Genomic DNA, 22,532 nt, shown 5'->3' on the forward strand with positions numbered 1-22,532 from the left:
AGTAGAGTTACCTAAACCATCTCAACTCTTTACTGTACAGTACATAAAATTCTTTCTTTTTTTGGTGCCCTAACATGCTTTTTGTTGTTTCTTTTTTGCCATATCCAGCAAACAGAGGCATAACAAATTGTGGCGTAGCAAGTCAGAAACAGACTTAGAAGGTGACAAGCAGAGTGTGGAGGGAGAGATCCCACCAAGTTGTCCTGCTGGCCTGCTCACCACTGACGATATCCGTGAAATGATGATGTCACCCAGGCCAAAGTCATGGTCCCCGGACGACGCAGCCACCCAGCAACTCATTGAGTCCATGGATGAGTATCATACTTCCACACCGATGGACCAAGAGGAGGATGATGATGGGAGCGAAGGTCCCACTCCAGACCTGGATGATGTGGAGCAGCCGGACAGCGGGGCCACAGCAAGACCTGAGGAGAACTTAGACACGGATTGGGGCCAAGATAGTGAATCAAAAAACTTAGAACTATCAGGGACACAAGACTCTACTGACCAGTCCATAATGATAGTTGTGACACCAACAGAGGAAAGCCCTTGTGAATCCATTTTGAACACTGTCTCAGTTTCAGAAACACTGCATGAGAGTGATCTCGAGAACAGAACAGTGGAAGACACAGAGCTCACATCAGGTGAAGTAGCCGGTGACTGCACAGACAGTCTTGACAAGGCTGAATCGACAAAACCAAATATTGCAATCTCAGAACAACCGGCAGAGATGCCCCATTGTGGAAGCAGCGATGCTGACGACTGTCAGAAGGATACCGAGGTATCCATTGAGAAGGCGGAGACAGAACCTGTCAAGGAACTCATCAAAGTTGAAGTTCAAGGTACTGACTCCGCTGGTAACTTCATCAGTGAGGTCGCCGTCATCGAGAAGTCATCAGGAGCGTGTGTGAAAAGGGAAGTGACTTGTGAAGCCCTGGAAAACGAAGGAGGCACAGAAATTTCCAAAGAAGTTGAAGGTGATGAGGAACAAGGTGAAACTGGCAGTAATGAAGAAAACATAGACACATATACAAAGGAATCTATACCATGGAACCCTGGCACTGTACAGAGACACAAGCAAGAGCTGGAGGAAAGGTTGAAATCTGAACTGTCTAAGGCAGAGACTAGCAGGACTGGGAGAGAGTCAAGGGACAGTTCTGGAGTGAGCAGTCGGTCAAGCAGTCCAACATCACCTCAAAGCAGTACTGAAGATCTCAGCACAGGTGAACTTGTCGAAAGCGGACAGGAAGTCGATAAAACACTTTGCCAGGAGGAGGCAGAAACCATGGAAACGGAAAAGCAAGATGAGGACGCATCTGAGGAAGAGGGTGAGAGAGACACTGTCCCGGAACCAGGCACAGTGAAAAGAACGATGGAAATTTTCCACAAACAGATTGAAAAAGAGGCAAAAGAGGCTTCCAGAGACAGAGTCTCATCTTGGGAAAAGGATACTCACTCAGACGACAGCTCTAGAAGCTCAAGAGCCAGCTCCATCGACGATGTAAGACCAACGGGGAAAACCGAAGACGCAAGCCGGCAGTCTGATGGAGAAGTTGTGTGGGAAAACGATGACGAACTGTCCGACAGGAGTGATGGAGAAGTGAAGGAAGAGGAAGGAACTACTCAAAAAGATGGCAGTGAAGAGAAAAAGGAGCACAAGTTTGTCGTCATCGCCGGGGAGGAAATGCAATATGAGCCCGGATATGTCAAAAGATTTACATTAGACTTTGAACAAATGTTTGCGGAGGTCGTGCACAAAGCAAAGAAACCAATCCCCCTGGAAGACGAGACTGACGATGCACCTGTAGGTGATACTATTAAGGATTCGCCAAGTGGGGATGGAAAAGAGAACGCTTGTAGTCTTTCAGAGTTCACAGGAGTTGGAGGAATTCTGAAAGAGCCATCCAAGGAAGGTGAAGTGAGCCAAACAGAAGACGAGACATCTAATAAACAGACAGGTAAGTTGATATATCAAGATACGGTAGCATGCACAGCCTGCGCAGACCAATTGTTAGAAAAAGAAAAGTTCTTGTAATCTTTATGGAAAGTGTTGGATATGTCCTGAAAAAGAAAAAAGGGGGATAAAAGTTTGCACACTATTTTTTATGGAATTGGTGTTTCCTTATGGAACTAATAAAGAGATTTGCTGGTATTCTCAGCATCTAATAGGATAGACTCTGATGTGATTCTCAAACGGCTAAAACATGGAATTCAAACAGACCATAGTATAAATAAAACCATATGAACAAACACACATAGCAATATGTGTCTTTTCACACAGGGATTGTATTATGGGGTATGTACTGCAATCACATTATCTGTAAAACAATAATAATTTGCTCAGTGACCCCTGAGTTTTTTCATTTATTATTAGGAAAAAAAATAAGGTTTCCTCGGGAGAAGCATATGCAGAAAGTTAGACCTCTGTTTAGAGAAGTATACTGTAACAAACAGTTTTAGTACAAAGGTTGTGCGATGGATATTCCTTTCATTGTCTTTGTTCTTTAAAATGCATTTTATGAACATAAAGAAAAAAAAGGCAAGTTGTTGATGATTTACAAAACTTCCTCATACAGATGAAACAAGTGACGATGCAGAAGTGAAAGCACAGGCAACGACTGAAAGCAGTGAACAGGATACATCAGAAAGTAATTGTACTGTGAAATCCTCCTACAAAGAAGAAATGATTGAACTGCCAGTAGGGACTGTCAAACAACAAAGAGAGGCTATTGAAGGGAAAACCAGCAAAGATGCCAGCCAACTGAAGAGTAGGTTTTCTGATCTAGGAATATTGCTGTATAGAATGAGAGATAGTCATATTGCTTTTACTGGAATGCACGGTTAGCTTTTTTTAAATCATTCCAAGCTAGTGTTGCAATTGTATGCAGAGTGAAAAATTAGTAATGTGACAATGAGCTTAAAAAAATATCATGAAAGGAAAATTTAAATTTGTTGGCCCTCAAAACACATGCTATCGTACCTTAAAGGTATACAGTCACTTGTAATCTAAATATACCCATATATGGTCAAAGGGGTGTTCCTTGGTATTCAAAATGCGAGGGCGCTGTTTTTAAAAAGCGGCCACCCACTTAAAATCTGTGATTGGTTAGATTTTCTCTTTCCATGGTAACTGTAGCAAAATTGGAACAGGTGACACTATACCTTTAAACTATCAGAATGAAAACATTGTGACATTTCTGATCAAAATTGAAAGGTTTGTAAGTATATAATACAGCTTTATATACACAATGGGTAGTAATTGGAAGGTCTAATATAATGTTATTTTTGTGTGCAAAATATTTGGTGTGGAAGATAGCTTTATCATGACGTCAGCCCTTTTCCTGCATATTTTGTAACTATGCAAATTATCTTCCGTTTTGAATCCATCAGAATCAGAAGAAGAGCATCATGAGTGGGTGAAGGAGGGAAAACTGACCGTTGAAGAAGTGAGAAAAATACGGGACCTCGGCAAATTGATTCTTGGCAAAGAAGACGAACATAAAGTGAAAAAGCAAAGGAAAAGTAAAGACTCTGGTGGTGGCGCATGTCAAAAAGGTATATAACAAATGTGTAGCCATAACATTTGATTAGCTTAATCAATCCATTCACCTCAAGTACTACTTTTACCAGATCATGTTCAGTATTGTGTAACGCAGGGTCAAACCATTGTAGTTTTGATGAAAGGGTAGAAGTTTGGGCAATTTCCGTATTCTTTGAAGTTTACCATGCCCTCAGTGTGCATCACTTTACTTTTTTGTTTTGATATCAAATGCGTACACCATAAAGCATTGTTTTGATTTCAGAGAAGTTTTTTTTTCATGCCTTGTTGTGAACACACTTTGGCTGCTGGAAAATTTTGGAAGACCTAACCAAATCCAGAGACAATACGAATCCGGATCTGAATTTGATCCAGTGTGGAAAGTGAGATTTGATGAGAACATGAATTTATATCCAATCCAGACCTGCTCCATGATGATATCAATAACACTTGATGTCTTCTCCATTTTAGATACCCATTTCTGTTTGTTCGGTCACTACACATCTTTATTCTCTGTAATCACCATATATATATCTTCATAATTTGCAGGCATGACCCAGAGTTGCAGTGATGAAAATCTTCCAAAATTAGCAGGTATACCCACCAACTCAGTGAAGGAGAAAGCCATGCAGTTAGAACTCACCGGAACATTCAGTCAACCAGAGTTGAAAAGGTCGGCATCAGTTGCCAAGATGTCGGATGAACTAGTTACCCCGGAAGATCCGTTCCCTCCGGAGTTTCCACAACCGGATCAGGGACATGAAGACGAGGGACTGAGACTTTTGAGAGACTCACAGTCGGGTGGTGGACAGCAGGACAGTACCGTGAAGGGACTCGTCGGTATATTCAACCGAAATTCAGTGAATTTAGATTCAGAGAGGAAAGAGAGTGCCGGTAGCAGCAGATCAGCTGTGTCTGAGGATGATAATCAGGGGGGAGAGGTTTCACCGTCAAGCCAAGTGAAAATTATAGATCAAAGGCCCAGTGACTCTGATGGTGCTAATTCTGAACCAAAACAAGGCAGTGCCCAGTCAACAGCACCTGATGGTGGTAGTGGTGGGACCTCAGTGGCATCTAGTACCAGTGCAAACATTGGTCCTTCTGCCAGTGCTGGCACCAGTGTGGGCTCAACAGCGTGTGGCTGTTCTGCGAGAGGCATGTCTCGATCAGAGTCGGCAAGTCCAACCGAGGCTTTATTTTTGAAACCAAAGGATCAAGGTGAAGAGGAGGCGTCGGGATTGACATCTCGGAAAGTGAGAACACAGCACGGAAAGACTCATCCATTAAGTAAACTAAACACTCAGCGTAGTGCCAATCAATACTACAATACAATGTGACAATGTTAACTTCTGACAATGGACAATCAGTTATCTTATTCTTTTTTGCATCTATTTGAAGTGTCAAACTAATGCATGCATTCTGCTTAAAACAAGAGCTGTTTAAATACTGCGATTGCTTGCGCTGTTGGACTCGGGTCTGAAAATCACATCAGTCAGAACCACCTTGGTTCAGAGAAATTCACGTAACAGCTGTGCGCCATGCGATACTTAAGGAGACCTGTGAAAAACTGGTTAAAAAACACAATTTGCAAATGCAGGAGATTTCAGAAACTGCAGAACAACTCTGAGTTAAAGTGATGCTATAGAGATATTGATGCTGCCCTCTGTGTTGACATGTGGAAACAAGTACAGTAAACATGATCTAAGATGATGTCAGTTATTCAAGTGAAAGAAAACATTAGCGTATTGGATTTTGTTTTAAAATTTGTGGATTACAAAAAAGCAAAGTCCCATCAATAAGCAGATGCTTGTTTAATGCAGAAGTTGTACAATTTTTGTGTATTTTTCTAACGCATGTATTTAAATGTAGAGTTAGCAAACGTTTATTTGTGGTCAAAGACATATATTATAGTTGTACAATCTTTTTGTTTCAAATTTATCCGTATTGTTTTACTCCAGGTGATCAGTTTCATTCAAATCATCAGGTGAAACACACACACACATATCAAGTAACCAGTTTTGCTTATTCCCATTTACGATTCACTCAGCGTGCTTTTGCAGATTTTTGACTTTTTTAAACTGATTCCCTCCATCAACCTGAAAAGTGTGACTCCTATGAAAACTTACCTCACTCGGCTCAGTTCTGAAGTCTGTTCAGTGTTGATAAACAAATGCACACACACTAGCAGCATCATACCAGCGATGGTTCTGCTCCCAAATAAAAAGCATACTTAATGTTCTACAGACTCAGTGTGCGGAGGTACAAACAGATCCATATGTACAGATGCATATGGAAATACACATATTTCCATGCCTGTATGTACACATTGTTTTGTTTGTACCATGGTCCAGATTAAAGAAGTCCGGGTTTACATGTAACCAATCGCTTTCAGTAATTTTGAAATACTGATTTGTGTGAATGCCAAACAAACCCCACTAACCAAACCTAACATCCAATATACAAAAATGTTTAAGCCAGATTCTGATGGCCAATTCTTACAGATTAAAGAATTTATGACTGAAAAAAATTTTTAAAAAATAATATGATTTATCAGAGAATTGTAGTCGGGTTCTTCAAGTTATGAAAAGGTCTGAATACTGTTGAATGTACTCAAGAGATGCATCAGAAGTTACATAATCCAGGTTTGGTACACAGACTGCCCCTTCAAGAACACAATTTGAAAATTTAATCTATCTTGTTAAAAGACTGAACAACTCTATTGTCTCATTCTATACTAGCCTGGAAACTGTAAATATGCATATGTTGTACATTTTGGTTAGTCTTGCTTTAACTATATCATCCAAACTCTAGCGTTTTGGGTGGGAATTCTCATGTTTTCTAACTCACAAGATTTTACTAATCTTCAGGAAAGGATTGCCTCACTAATTATCATTGCACTTTGATACAATGGAACATGTCAATTTTTTTTTTACCTATTTCCGCAAGTTTTCTACTTTTTGAAGATATTTTGAGAATTTACAGGTTTGTTGCGCTGGGAAACTGTGGTTAGGACTTGGTGTAGCAAGCTGGTATTAGCTCATTAGAAATTGTGATCCTTGTGTGCGTTGGCAAGTTTACCAAACACTAACAACCCACACTTTTGTTCAGTCCATTGGTTTCTATATTGTAGTTCTGCCCATACACATCGGAAATTGATCTTTGAAAAACAGTCACAATTTTGAAAAGATTTGGCAATCAGTATTGTGTCACCTGCAAATTATCCTGGAAATCATTCATGATACACTGGAAATGAGTTTGGCATAGTATATTTTGAAACATTTAATTGAAAAAATGCAAAGCTAATGAAACTACCAGAGTCTTGATTAATACTGTTGTTACTTTTTAAAATGTCAAAAACCTTCATGTTAGGGGGATCAAAAATACAATTTCAAACTTATTGTGTTAATCAAGCTGTTATTTCTTGTCCCGGTGTTTTACACACTGTATTCCATGTTTGTTATTCAGCCTCAATATTCTAGAATTTACGTCACGCTACCCTTCAACACAGTTTCCAGATTTACGCTTCCCAAATACCATAGTGTATTGGATATTTACTTTGTAATATACTTTTTGTTTTTCCCAGAAATTACTATAATTTACAGTTTTCTTTTTTTGTCATGAACATAAGTTTATGTAAACAGTTGTTGTGGTAATTGTGTCAGTTAGTGGATTTGTGTAGAAGCCACAAAAGTGAGGAAAAATGTGATAATTCACATGTTTGTTGTGGGACTGTGAGGGCGTGATTGTATCGGGTGTTGGTGATGTGTGTGCTACATGGAAATATTCAGGTCAGTCAAAAAAAATGTGATCATATCCCAGAATGCATCAGTGCCTTTAAAACAACCCCCCAAAAATATTAGGTCAAAGGTCATCACCATACAAAACCTACCCCTAATGTTGCTGTTCCATGAGCATTCATTATGCCATCAGTTCAAGCTTACACTGCATTCTGGGAACTTGATATTCACATGGCTATGAGAAGAAATTTGGCTCTAGTTTAAACAAAGGTATTCAAAATTTACATAACTAGGAGCCTGAAAAATATTGTTGGCAAAGCTACAGGCAGTTCAGAAAATGTTTTCAGTTGATATTAAAATTATCTGTGATTAAGGGGAAAGATCAGAAGAGAATCATTCACCAGAACTTGTAGAGTATTTATTTTCAGTAGTTGCTTTTAAATTTGCATATTTGCGGAATGGTTGTCTTGCCATGGTACTTGTAACATTATGATGCAGCAACTGATTGGCTCATGAATGATGTTGTAGCAATTTGCTAACCAATGAACAGGTAGGCACGCTTCTTGAAGAAAGAATTGAACTGTTGTGGTATGTTTATGGAGCCACTCCGTCTGATTTGATCTGAGGGCCACATTTTCAACAGCATGCATCAGAGTCCTTGGCCCATCCTCTGCAAATGTTACTTTTTGTATACCAGACAAATCTACTGTGGAATTTTTTTGTACGGAGCCTTATCTTGACAAAGCTGTTTTTGTGGCATTAAATGTTGTTGCTTCTTTTCACAAATGCAACAAATCGCTTAAAAATGTTGTTGTATGTACTGTCACATGTCAGTAAAAATATAAAGTTTCCTATACAACTTATCTTCTACGCTTGTTGAATGTTTGTCTGTTCCTTTTTTTTGGTTGTGTGTGTGTGACCTTTGTCTCTGCACATATATATATATATATATATATATATATATATATATATATATATATATATATATATATATATATATATATATATATATATATATATATATATATATATATATATATATACATATACTCTCTCACTTACACACAGGCATATATTAATATTATCACAGCAATAACATTTTCCAAAGAACATTCCGGCAATAGTTTAGTTATCTGACTGTAAAATACAATAAAACAATTGAAGTTTTAAACAGCAAAGTTCTTTGTTTAAAGACTCTTTGGTCCTAACTTTATTTGACTACATACAAAAAATCTCTGCTCACACTGATAGGTGCATATAAGTTCTTTCAAAATTCTACAGAAAAAGATCCTAGTGACAGCTAAAAAAATTCTGAAGAAATGATACAAAACTTGCACTATTAGTAGCTGTGCAATGGATAATACTTTATGGAGAATCTTGAATGGAATGTACGTATATATGGCATAATATATGATAGCTTGATACACGATTAAGCTTGAATTCTTTTAGCCTTTGCACAGGGCCAGAAAAGAAATTTTAGCATGTTTCCAACTGACACATGTCAACAGCATGTCAAGGAGTGCCAGAAACTAAACTAAAAAGTTGATCATATGGTTCGCCACGCAGAGCTATGGATATGATTATGTACAGCACCAATATTCAAAATGCTGCCATTGCAGTGTATGGGCAAATATTTCTCACTGCTCATTCACGAGACTTGTCACATCCTATTTTGTTATCATGGATTTTGAAGAGAATCCAAGCAAGTTGTCTTTCAGTGACATTCTTGGTGAATTTTTCAATCAAATAGAGAGGGCGCAATACAGATTATTGGGACGTTCATTCTATATTTGAGTCAGGTCATTTTGAAAATTGAAAACATGATTATCCAGAGCATTTTGGTGACATTTCTCTATGCAAAACAGTAGTTTGGTCAATCTTAAAATGAAGCGTAGTTTAACACAAACATGCTTATCTGAAATGTACTTGTCAGTTTAATAAACGGGTGAATACTGAATCCCACAGAAAGTTTGTGAACTTTAGTAAAATCCTTAAGGGCGACTTGTACTCGTCTGAACTTCACTATGTAAGATACAAATTATCATACTGATTGGGTGGGAAGGTAGACTTGACAATGGATAATAGAAACAAATTGAATCAACCAACTTCTCGTATGTTCTACATCCTTGTACATTCTCCGCTTTCATCTGAAAAATTCCTCATGTGTGTTCAAGAGTAACGACTTCATGGAAATCCTTGAGTTCATCTGGTACTTCCTGACCATACGATGTCTTGTGGAAAAGAAACTCCGATCCCTAATCTAAATCTGACACTGGGAATAATTTCTTGAAAGGTATCACGACGCAGATTGTCATTCCTTGGCATCTTCCATGCTTCCTTCTTCCGGAGCCTGCTGCTGTGCTTTCACTCTCCACGGAGGGAACTCTTTCTTCTCGTCACCGTCATCTTTCTCCTAACAAGCCAAAGCAATGGGGAACTTTAATGGACACGAAATGTATAACTTTTGTTATGGAAGTGAACATTATGTGTTGGTGTTTCATGGCAAATGAGCATGACACATGACAAGAGCAAATTTTCAAAAACATTCAGGTGTCCATATCTTTGAGGAGTGTTGGACACACTTTGAATGGATGCTGGAGGGTTCTTTCCAGAAGAACCACTGTTTGGTGAGAGAGTTGACGTTTTAATCGGCAACAATTATTTTACTTCAAGATCACACTTCAACCATGCATCTTCATATCAGCAACTTTATCACCAGAGTTTTGGTTTAATCTCATTACTATTTTTGATGTTGCCGATGGATTTACAACATTCAGTGGGGGTTAAAAGCTAAGGGTTCTTGCTGGCTGGGATCTCAGAAACACAAATAATGTACAATCGTGCAAAACTAACCTCTGTCTCATCTTGCTCTTGGTAGAAATACATCTCCAGTAACTCATGAGCTTGTTGCTGGATGTTGCTGTCGCTATGATACTCCAAAGCCTCTAGACTTCCAACACCTTCATTGTCTTGGAACACTTCACAGCCCTAAAACACAGTTATGAAATATTTAACCCTTTGAGCACCTTTGCCTTTATAGAATATGACATAGCCAGCTACTTTTTTCAGATCTAGACAAGTTTATTTCAGATTTTTCCCAAAATTTGGCCAAAAATTGCAGCCATTGAAATGTTATGTCCATTTGGTCCAAAAGTATCAAAAAATTACAGAAAAATTCATAAATATTGGTAAAATGTTACACTGAAATTTTGGTGGGAAAAATTACAGCACTCAAAGGGTTTTAATGTTGGACTTCAAGTTGTGTCCAAATGAGAATACTAGAATTTCTCAATAGTTATGACCCTGTGTGTTATTACAGCTTCACATTCAGAGTTCTACCTTACACAACTCTGCCCTTTCTGGTGAAATTTCAAATATCAAGTGCACAATACTAGATGGCTTTGGGTTCCCAGAGTTCAAAACACATGGTAAATTCTGGAAGACCCTTTCAAGGAAAGCTGGCATTTTCATGAAACTTACAGTTTTGGTCATTCTGAGGAGCATCTCTGAGAACCAGAGTGCCTCAATCACCATGTCGGGGTCATGTGACTTCAGCATGGCAACCACGTGGGGGAACACGCCCTGTTTCAGCAGCTCTTCACAGAACTTCTCTCCATGGTGGGCCAAGTTACACAAACACAGCGCTGCCTAAGGGAAACATAGAGATTACATAAATAGTAAGTCAGAAAATCAGCAGATGCACCTCAAGAATGTAATGACATTTCGGTTATTACAGAATTAAGTCAAGAGATGTGCTATCTACATACTCATCCAACTGAGACTTAAAAATCCAGCAACTTGATACTACTATGACAGACGATTCTTTTGTTTGTACAAAATATATTGGTGAAAAATCCTTATTTTCTAACATTACAAGTAGAGTCTTATAGAGTACACAGTCTAGTTAGGTCTTTGAAATGTGCACCCTCTCATACATGAATTGTTCCTTGCATGGCTGTACAGCACAAGCAACGAAGAGCATTGACATTTGAACCTACCTCTTTTTTGATATCAAATGTTGAATGCAGAAGATTAATCATCTTCAATGGTAATCCCATATCTATCAACGTCTGGCACACACTCTCAACGCCTGTATAAAAGAAAATAAAATGCAACAATATTTCAAGTCAAGTCAGTTTTAAAATGGGCACTATTCATTACTGCCGTCGCGATAAGTTTACACACACCAAACTTCCGATGTATTAGGTATACCGCTGGTGATGTTGTTGTATTCTTACATATCTGATATCACATTCCCCCCGTGAAGCCGTCGTTTTATGGAGGAAGTGAACGTCGTCATGGGGAGTCTACCAGATAAGCTCAAAGGAGGTCATTCATTTTGGCCCAAGGGGTTGGTAACGGTCTGTCTGGGTTGGTGAAATAAAATGTGAATGGTACAACTACACTCTCATTTGTCTCACGTGTCATTTATTTAAAATAATATATATTTTAACTGATTTCATTTTCACATGCGGATTTTTCATCGGTGCTAGCCTTCCTCAAAAATGTCCACATAGAATGAGTCCCTTTATACAAATGGTATCAACTGCAATCACTCCAAGCGCGCGAATATTGACCTGTAATGTTTCACAAAGTACACGCGCGCACTCTGTGCACTGACCAAGCGACATGTACCAATTTCAAGTGAAGTACTGCGGGACGAAAATACGTAAAACGTATTTCTAACTTGTGTGCCTGCTTAAGGAAAATATCTCAAGTTTGAAAACGGCTGAATTTCAAATTCAGTATCGGAATGACGAAGGAGACACAATAAAGTTATCCAACAGTGAACTCGATGTCAATGATTTGTATCGTTGCTCAGAAACTCTTCCGAACGCGGAATACAAGCAGGTAAAATTAGAGGTCATGGAAGATTTCTCTCATCGAGTACGCGGCAAGCGACTCTCTTCAAAATGACGTGAGTTGGAAGAATATTCGTTCGCTTTATCCCGGCTTCGTCGAAAAGTGTACTTGCAGTGGATCAAGGCTTGTAACCATGTCGATGTATCGAACGACACGTTCTATGTTTTGCTCTGTAACTTGTTCTGCAGGTACCTGCGATATCCTCTTGTAACTATAGTTCAAATCTCGTTTAAAGATGTCGTATATAAGGTCTTAGTTCTGTGGGCAGGGCAAGGAATCAATGTCACAGAGTTCACTATTTAAAAGCTCCGCGCGAACTTCGCTGGCTGTCATCGATGGCTTCCTTGTTTTCAGTACTCGACATACTCGACAACATCTGCGGAGCTTTACACTCAGTGTCAGTTTTCGGACAGGGTAGTGAATTTCGCCCAAAGCCGTTTCATAAATGACGAGCACTACGAAATCTTATTATCATACCTTTCGAAACTTTGTGTTTTATCCTCAAACTGCTAACACCGACAGAAGTGTCATAAATTAGGGGGTCAAAGTTGCCAAATTTTTTACCCATGTTGAGTACGAGTGCGTAGTAATCGGACTGCTATCGCAATAATCGGACGTCGTATTTGGAATATGATTATAGGGGCTAATACTGATATTTTGAAACTTCGAACCCCGATTTTCAATTTCGTTGTGTTTAGAAAACTATGTGGAAACATTTCGTGATAATTAGTTACGTTTAATCCATGGACGACGCAACTGTATTTCGACGTGTATAGCGCTTAGATATCGGACACGGGCTGTTTCTGTGTGTTGCGTTCGACATCTTGTATCGTACGGTGTGGCTAACTTCGCCAAGTTTGTAGCCCGAAATAGCTTCTACCTAAAAAAAAAAAACTATCCAAAACGGGACAATAGCGTCACCTGACTTAATAGGCGGTAGCATGCCTTGTAAAAAGCTATCAATACGGAGCGAAGTGAGTACAACGAACAGCATGTCCGAAAACTGAGGTCGTCCGAAAATCACACTGAGTGTACTGTGTGGGCGTCCACTTGCTCTAGCCGTTACAGTAAGACCGGTTTTCTTGAATCGCCTCAAAATAGTTGCCACCACTGTTGATGCCGATATATTTTTGTCCTGAGCAACAGATCTTATAGAGTGTCCATTCAGCCAAAGCTGAATTATTTCAGACCGCACTGTCGGGCGAACCCTTCGCTTCGACGACATGTTCGGTGGAGATAGTTTGTGCGCGGGACAGACAACGTAGTGGTTGATACCATTTTATTAGGTTGGGAGGAATGATCGGTTGTAAGTTCACATGTATATTTTTTAAGGTTATAGGCCTACTATACTGGTGATGAAAGACGAAAAGCGAGAGAAACAAAAAATAAAGCAGTGACACTTGGTAAATGATACAAACAGTAAGAAAATGAACAAGAGTCATTGATTTAATAAAATTTTATTTTTGTGTCCTCATTCAATAAAGTGGAATATTCCGTCCCATCTGTACAGCCGCCACTTTTATGGCCAGGCTCAGCTCCCGGTGGAATTCAAGAAGCGTAAACAGCATGTGTAATTCTACCTGATTACTTGGGTGATTACGTGGAATGTAACAACATCACCAGCGGTATACCTAAATACATTGGAAGTTTGTGTGTGTAAACTTATCGCGACGGCAATAAAAATTTTGCAATTTTACACAATAATTGACTCTCAAAAAAGCTTGAAATGGAGCATTTGAAAATGTACCACATGGCATCATTTTATTTCCAGTCACAAAACTCTCTTGGATTACGAACTGCACTGACTGAACTGACTTTGCCTGTCTGCTGCTACAGGAACTCTGACTATAAATAGTATGTAAAACAGCAAAATTTACAAAACATTTTCAATCGTAGAAAGATATGAAACCTGACCTGAAGTGACCTGTATTGACCTGACCTACATTACGCACCAGGCAAATTGCTGACGGCCTTCAGTGTTTCTTTCTTGATGTGCAGCACTGAATAAGATCTGACCCAATTGGGTAGCTGAATCTTACCAATATAATGAAAACAATACAAATAGACTCCCTAAGTGGCTGTGAATAGTGAAAATGGACCAATCAGAGAAAGAGCTTATTCAAGCTGCACATCAGCAGGTGTTTCTTTCTTGATGTGTCTGTATTCATCTGAGCCCAGAAAATGCGACCTGAAGTGACCTTAATTAACCTGACCTAAATTACTCACCAGACAAATTACTGACGACCCAGAGTGTTTCTTTCTTGATGTGTCTGTGTTCATCTGAGTCCAGAAAGACTTCAAAAGCTGGCAGTAGATTGCTGTCTTTGGTAATCATTGTAATGTACTCATCAGGACCACTGCACATGTTGCCAAGGCAACGAAGAAGTGGCGTAATAGACTGAAGAAGTAAAAAAGTTTAAAGGTTGTCATAGATGAGATTTTTTTTGTCAGCATTGTCTGGTCAATATTCATTAGTGCAGGCACACAAGTGTGCATCATTTTCCTGAACAATCACAAATCGCAACTGATTTTTATCAAATTGTACTAATTCTATAAATCTTTTAATAAAACCTGACATAAAGTATCAGGATATAAGCTCATATTTACTGTTGGAAAATGTAACAAACTCTATTTTACTCCATTTTGTGATAGTGTGCCCTTTAGTACATGTACAAATAAGGTTTGTCATGGACTTTGTATATGATATTATGTGAAATATGAGAATGAATACAATACAACCCTGCAGTGGAAGGAGTTTACATTGCTTCATCACAGCCAAGGATTAAAATATGAAATATTTCACTGCTGGTACAGTATTTCATGACGATGTAATTTCTCTCTGATTGCTGAAGGCTCCCCCTGATCAGCATTGAACCATCTTGCTGAGTGACACTGTACCACACAATTACCTGTGCATGATGAGGTTTTTGTTTAGAGAGAGACACCAATGCTTCAACCAACTTTGGAATGATGCCAGCTTCCACGAGTGCCTCTTCATGCTCCAGTCTGAAATGAAAACAGCAAGTGGGTTAAATATTACAGTGAACCCTAAAATGCTATCATTATCAAATGTCAACACTCATTAAATCCTTAGGGGAGCAAAACCACAAAAGTTTTTCACACACGCCCCACAATTTGTCTTTGAATTGCAATATCACAAACATAATACAAATTTTACAATCCACAATCTTTGTTCTTTCCTGACACAGAAATGTTGCAAGCATCAACAGACTGCACATCTAATAAATTTTAGAACGTAATATTCTGACAGATTCAAGACCAGATTTCTCAACAATTCAGTAAATTAGAGATGAACACTTACTTTGCGGCAAGATATGTGAGTGCCCAAGCAACCTCTGTCAAGACGGCCATATTGTCTTCTTCTACTTTCAAATGTGGAATCAAAAGTTTAGCAATCCCAGCATCCATCATTGCCCTGAGATGCAGGTTTTGAATGGTAATAGGTTATACTATGTACAGATATACATGTGCTCATAGATCTACATCTTGGAATTATTGGAATAAATAGCATATAATAATAGGATAAAACTCTTAGAATACAATTGCCACTGCTTATCTGAGATGTGGCTGTGCTTCAAGATACAATGCAAAATGTATCATGGACAGAAAGGTTTCAATAACAGGACTATTTTTGCTCTTCTAGTTTGTTTCAAGAAAGTGAAGTAGCTCACTGACAAAGTAGTGAAAGATATTTTCCATTTTTGTGTTGAACAGGTCTTCAAGGTCATTTGTGAACTTCAACGGCATTTATCACTAGTTCTTGAAAAAATGCAAAGCTTTCTTCCAAATAATCTTATGGCATTCTCACAACTATAAAATTTTTTTGTAAAATTTTGACAGAATTAAATAAAATGTATGTCATTCACACTCTGCATTCACCCTCATCATGGATGACCTTTGACCTCACCTGGTGTCTGATCCCTGACCCCTTGCTAGGTTTGACAATGCAAATGCTACTGACTGTACTACTCTGGGTGTCGGAGACTGCAAGAGAAACAGAGACACCGCATGGAGCTTTCCACATCAAACAAACTACACTCGCTCTAACCTTAAATATGAACAAAACATCGCACCTTTTCTCGGTGCAACCAATTTTTCCCTTCCCTTATAACTTTTTGTGCCAAAAATTTAAAAAATTCTTTTCATGATTATGGGAATTTTAAATTTTGTAGAATTTAGTTTTTTGACAAGCTCCATGTTGATATTTAAGACTAGAGGAGCAAGAACAGTCACATTTGCGATGAAGACGCCGTGTCTACTGAGAGCAAGGGGCGTGAGCCGAGGGAAAGACAGCCATGTTGAACCATCCTGTTGCAGAGTGTTTCCTCATTTCATTGGTCAGGAATGCCATATACAGTGAGTGACCTTGTCACCTTTTGGTAGAGTTCACGACCTTGAGACCAGCAATCCACTACTTCATGTCTGGGTTATGTCTCTCAAAGTTTGATCTCTGGTGCACGTGCAAATGGAGTAGTAGTACCTTTGGACTTGTAAGAACAGCAAATGTATTATTTAATGGAGATGTGTGAAACACAATCATAAACTGATGGACACAGTGATATCAAATCATTATAATGTCAAAGACAAACAGAGAGTTTTGTACAGAAGTTTACAACAAGTGGAGTCAGTTTTTCTGTTTGCGTATTTTAAGATTTTGCTTTCTATATCACATTTGACTCATTTTTTTAACAACTCTGGTAACGATTACATGTGAAGTGTGTTTGTACTCTTTCTCAAAAATGTTTGTGTTGCACCTGTCTTGGTTGCACCCTTGTTATTGTCACCCCTGTTATTTCAAATGAAAGTTGTTCAGCACACAAATCAGAACCACTACAATAAGATATCAAGAAATTTATTGGAGTCTATGGATATGGCCTCTCTTCTAAAAGTTTCTGTCGACTGCATTCCATCCTTTGCAAGTACGTTCAATTTTTCTTATTCACATTCAAGCTTGCAAAACTGACTATGACTGACCTGTAACAGTTTGACCAGTGGTGGTAGAATGCCCTGTGACATCAGCGTATCTCTGACTTCAGCCGAGTCTGCAGCAAGATTACCCAACGCCCACGCACACTGATCCTGTGAAAGAAATATCACCATATTCCAGTCTTCAGATTATGACTGGTTTTGAAAACCATGTTTACTTATACATGTAACGTTCATCCTCGATGATAAAATTTTAAACAGAATTGCTGAAATATGCAATGGAAATTATTAACTTATGGCACACATTTCATCAATCTGATTAATATCGGATGTAGAGATGGTTACATTTCCATATTTGCTTGTTCTTTGCTGTTCCCATTAGCTGATATGCACCTCACTACATCTTAACTACTGCTATAGAAGATCATATTCAAATCTTCCACTTTGCAGGAGCCAATCAGATTGTGTTTTTCAATACAATGCTGCAATCCATAACAAGTTCCAATTGGTCAGCTGTTCTGGCCGATGCATGAGATTTAAATGTGATCTTCTAAAGCAGTTGATGAGATGTTGTGAGGCAACTGTCAGCTAACGGGAACAGCAAAGAAAGGAAAAGGTGGAGTTGTTACCGTCTCTACATCTGATTTTAATCAGATTGACATTTTGATGTATATTTGAATACATAGATTCATAATTACATTTTAAAATTGATGTAAACAAGATATATGCATACATGTAGAGCATTATTCATATGTGGTGAACAATTACTCTGAATGATTACGAAAAAAATTTGATAATGATGCCAAGATCATTTGAACCAACCATATTTGAGCTTTATATTTTAGTTTGCAATTGAAAAATGATGAATAATTTGCAATTATTTGTAGTGTTTTAGCATGAAATACAACCTACTGATGCAGAGTTCATTTGTGTCATCAACATTACTTCATATTTCACTATATGTATAGCACCTTTTTTTTACAAACGCTCTTCAACAGATCTCGCTTTCTTGCAAACTTACTTGTAACTTTGCATTTTGTCCACTGAGGTACGTGATGAGGTAAGGGGCAGCTTGTTTCAGTGCTAGCATGGTGTGTTGGTGTTCAGCACTGCTGGCCATGTTGTTGACACACCAAGCTGCCTCTATCTGTAACTCAGGTTCATTGCCACTCAGTATCCCAACCAGTCTATCCATGGCATTTTCAACCCTGACATTGTCAAAATATCAAAATTTTAAAAATCAAATCTGTTTCTGCCTTGGTCGCCTGGCATACAAGCAAATATTGCTAATGCATGCCAGTGGAGGAAGGCTCTTCATTAGGGACACACACTTTAGAGGTTTACGAAGTTCGCATTAAGAATGTGTATTCGCACATGAAATTAGAGATTATGTGCCTATCTAATAGGTAATACATTGAATCTTGCACCAAAATGCCTTAAGCCTTGCTTCTCTATTGTACCAGTGGAATTCAGTCTTTCCAAAATATGCTGTACACTAAAACATCAATGTGGATACCACAGATTACTGACATGTCATGTAGGAATAATTTGCCACTCATGCTATCTAGGGCTGACATAAAGAAGTCTATTACCAAGAGAGACAGTCTACCATACTCACCCTACAAATGCCTCAATCAGATCACTGCCTTCAGCAAACATCTTTCTCAGAGTCTTCAACTGTTTTTGTCTTTCTGACCCTGGTTTCTGGAAGTCTTTGGCGAGCTGGATCATCTGTCACAGAGAAATTTCTTTAACTGGCATATACACATGGAGTTGCTATACTGGTGCAGTGAAGGAGATTTGCGATTTTCAATGAAAGACCGTCCTGTACATCTCAGTGCTTCAAACAATTCAGAAATTTCTTCCACTTTGCAGGATGGCAACAGAACTATTTCTAAACAGACATACATTGGTTGTCTTTTACACTAAACTGCATATTGTGGATTGAAACCACCATGGCATGTACATATACAACAAAGAATTATCACATATCAGAAGCAAATCTGAAATCTGTCCCCAGGACTGAGTAAACCTATATCAACTTACATATTCTAACTTTTCTAACTCTAACAAAATTAGTTCAAATAAACCCTTAACGTTTTCTTGATCACTGTAAGATTTGTACAATTTTGGTGTCAATGAAGGTCAGAAAATGAAAAACTTTCCATCCACTTTAATTCACTGCTTAATTTTTACACAGAAATTTAGGCCTGTACATTTCCAGTTTTTCCACAGCAAAAGTTGGGAATGCATTGACATGATTTTCATGGTAGCACATGCCAAACAATGCTGACTTGCTCATCTTCCTCTGTCAGATTAAAAGTTTTCAATGAGCTACATATGGACTCCAAGGTCAAAGTTGGTCGTCAAATGTTGTGGGCATGGGCTTCCTTTCTGATGCATTTCATATTTTTTGACACTACACTTGATCAAGATACATCACTAGCAGGGGCAAAGTTACACAAACCTGTTCCACTGTGTATTCATCCTCTGTTTCAACATCTTGCATTTCACTGTCATGGCGCAAACGCTTTGCAGTCAGCACTTTCTCGCGTCTTTGCTTTCTCACTTCTGTAAGAATAATTAGAGACAGTGGATATACGTACTGTGATTCTATGGCAAGAGTGCAAGCAGATGACCTCAGTTCCAGTATTTGTCAATAAAAACTTGTTAGTTTCAAAACGCTTCATTTTGAACCTTATCCTTACTTATAGTAACAACTGTGATACTGTACTGAAAGTCATTCATATGCTCAGCTGCAGAACATGAAAGTAACTTTATCTTTTAATTGTTGCATTGCAGATTTTCAGCGAACATGAGCAGTGAAACACCACCATGACTTTAGGGTTTAACCTCAAATGTTTAGCTAATGTAATTGGCTATTTCCTAGTGGTGACCCTATGTGACCTTATATCCTGCCATTGTCATCTGTGTGAATCTGCCAGAAAGATTGGACACTCTGTAACAGACTGAAAAGTATCTTTTTCAAACAAAAGTTTGAAATATCTGACAACAAAATGTTGAATCTCAACACTATATACTATAAAAAGAACACGAAGTAGGGGAAATAATAAAATGGCCTATAAAAGTTGTTAACTTTGAAATAAACAAAACAGAGATATAAAATTTACCAATATACAAACTTTCAAAGCATTACTATCAATTTCTACTGTACACTAAGTTATCCTGCATGTGATTTTGTAAAATAAGACTTTCAAAGCCCCTCATACACAAGTGACTTGCATTTTGGCAAGAATTCAAAACAGTGATTCAAATACCCATGGGAAGGCCAACAGACATATATTTCTCAACCATCAAAACCTGAAGGGTCTGTGCATGTGAAAGGATTATCACAGGGGGAAGAAATAAGTCCCCTGGGGTGGGGAGGGGTTTTTTTTGTGCAACGGTTTAACATTTTTTATTTTATTATTTTTGACTGTGATATTTCAAATAAAGTGTTCAACTCCTAACCCTCTGACTGCTTACTTTATTACTACAAGTAATTTTATTAATTTTGACTGTGGTATTTCAAATAAAGATTTCAACTCACACTGTCTGACTGCTTTATATATTACCGATAAGTCCTTATCTCCTCTCTAACTTGTGTATACACCACTATAATTGCTTCGAAAACATTGCCAGCTTGCTAATCCGCTGTCCGTATCCCCAGGGGACTTATTTCTTCCCCCTGTGGGATTATGTTAGAGTTGTAAACCTGTCATGTTTCTTGTATGGAAATACTCAATCCATGTACTTTCTACTGCCATTGGCTTCACTGTTCATCATGTGTACCGTGCTTTGTGACAAAATTTCTGCATAGGTAACCTACATTGATTTGTTGACAGGCTCATTGTGTATTTCTTTATTTTTTGTTATTATGGTTTGATTTCCTAATTATCTAAACAACACTTTGTTTTCTATATGTGGGTCATCCTAGGATCATTTCATTTTTTTGTAATCTCGAAGATTGTATGGATTATCAATAAATACAATACTTTATTGGTCAACAACACACATACATGTAAGGAGTGCGGTAAGGCAAAAATTACAAAGCTCCAAGTGACATTGACAAAGTTGCATGTGCTGCTGGGGTAGGAAGTAATTTATCAGAAACATATTTCACAAGAGGTAGTTATCTTTCAGAGTAAAGATGGAAATGAACTTCTCTTATCAATGCAACTTACTCAATTGCTTTTCCTGTTTACAAATTACGGGAAATAAAGTGGTGTGCTTTCTCATGTAATCATAAAAGGGGAAATACTTCATACTTGAAAAAGAATGGGAAATGTATACAAGACACAAACTGAAATTATTCTCTTTGTTAGCTATCTTCCATTTGCGAGTGGAAATTTATTTTTCTCCGTTTCTTATACTTCCATGCAATATTTTATCAATGATGGTTCATATTATGTTTTTCCATCAAGCTGTAAAAATCATATCATGTGTAAATGATGGTAGTTACAAAGAAATATTACTATTTTGAAGGACAACGCTTCCTACAAACCAAGGTGAAACTGTGATACATGTAGCTTGCAACGACTGCGCAAGCAAATGGTAATGGATATCCTGTTGCATACAAATTTTTACATAACTGAACTAAAGAATTACAATTTCCTTTTCAGGGTCAACTATTCGGCTGTCACTTTTTTGTCCTTTCCTTATTCTAAGATAAGGTACAGTAAAAACTCAAAATGTGGCAGGAATAAGCCCGAGATTGTTCTGACATAGTCAGATTAATTTTCGCTCTAGTCAAAATACGGCTAAAACAACAACGCGACGTCGCGTCAGGTCATGCACGCTGTATGCAAATTTCAAGGTCACTCTGCATTAGCGTGAACGTAAACAACTACAAACCTATTATTGATTTTGACTAGAATTTATGGACTCAGCTTTGTAAAAGACATTTCCCGCGAACACTTCATAAATCGAGAAGCCTCTATGTTGGAATATTTAGTCTTCATGACAGGTTAAGAGGGACTTCTCTGCGAGTTAAGACCTTTGGATGACCTCCACTGTTTGACAGAGATCATAATTGTGCGTAATGCTAGCAAAACAATGTACAACCTACCTGACTGCTTTTTTCGACGCCTTCCGCGTAATTTCCCAACATCACTCGTTGCACCTTTCTTAAACTGTTCTTTGTGACTCATTCTGCGTAGATGATAGGCTGACGAAATTACAGCAGCGATGCAGGACAAAATACGTGCTCAACAAATCGTAAGCGTGGTTCGCGAGTTGTTGTTGTTCAGATTTATACAACCTTTAACCTTTGACCTGATCAGTTAATGAAGAATTTAAACTTAAGTGAATAGTTTATGATACTTATCGATGGCAAAGAAAAAATCATAATTAAAAATAATCAGACTCTAATGTTGTTAACTCTGGTTGTATATGTATTAGAGCAAAATCTCGTTCCGATACGATATTTATATAATCTCTTATGCAAA

General features: G+C 38.1%; 2 protein-coding genes across 6 annotated transcripts in view; one reads left to right on the plus strand and one right to left on the minus strand.

The window, feature by feature from the left end:
• Positions 1–8,138, plus strand: part of LOC139145328 (protein phosphatase Slingshot homolog 1-like) — a 61,396-nt gene extending 53,258 nt beyond the window's left edge. For all 5 annotated transcript variants that reach the window (XM_070716424.1, XM_070716423.1, XM_070716426.1 and 2 more), the window contains exons 14-17: positions 109–1,958; positions 2,577–2,768; positions 3,391–3,555; positions 4,088–8,138. In XM_070716424.1, the coding sequence (XP_070572525.1) occupies positions 109–1,958; positions 2,577–2,768; positions 3,391–3,555; positions 4,088–4,875 (2,995 nt within the window). In that variant the 3' untranslated portion in view covers positions 4,876–8,138. The remainder of the gene's footprint in view (positions 1–108; positions 1,959–2,576; positions 2,769–3,390; positions 3,556–4,087) is intronic.
• A 316-nt stretch (positions 8,139–8,454) lies between these two features.
• On the minus strand, positions 8,455–22,500 carry LOC139145330 (uncharacterized). Its single transcript, XM_070716428.1, has 13 exons — positions 22,154–22,500; positions 19,553–19,656; positions 18,704–18,816; positions 18,107–18,293; positions 17,134–17,238; positions 16,067–16,143; positions 15,461–15,574; positions 15,048–15,144; positions 14,365–14,536; positions 11,274–11,365; positions 10,756–10,923; positions 10,129–10,263; positions 8,455–9,688 (listed from the first exon to the last, which is right to left on the minus strand). Exons 1-13 carry the CDS (start codon positions 22,233–22,235, stop codon positions 9,587–9,589), a joined length of 1,548 nt encoding a protein of 515 aa, XP_070572529.1. The 5' UTR covers positions 22,236–22,500; the 3' UTR covers positions 8,455–9,586.
• Between the last annotated feature and the right edge of the window lie 32 nt (positions 22,501–22,532).

This window comes from Ptychodera flava, chromosome 12 (genome assembly GCF_041260155.1).
Source record: "Ptychodera flava strain L36383 chromosome 12, AS_Pfla_20210202, whole genome shotgun sequence".
In the NCBI taxonomy this organism is placed as follows: domain Eukaryota; kingdom Metazoa; phylum Hemichordata; class Enteropneusta; family Ptychoderidae; genus Ptychodera; species Ptychodera flava.

Bases quoted from the DNA above. Each gene is read 5' to 3' on its own strand.
- LOC139145330 (XM_070716428.1), bottom strand. From the start codon at position 22,235: ATGAGTCACAAAGAACAGTTTAAGAAAGGTGCAACGAGTGATGTTGGG. The intron at 19,657-22,153 runs GTAGGTTGTACA...TTATTCTTACAG, and splicing joins GCGTCGAAAAAAGCAGTCAG to AAGTGAGAAAGCAAAGACGC. The intron at 10,924-11,273 runs GTAGGTTCAAAT...TGTTTCCCTTAG, and splicing joins CATTTGATATCAAAAAAGAG to GCAGCGCTGTGTTTGTGTAA.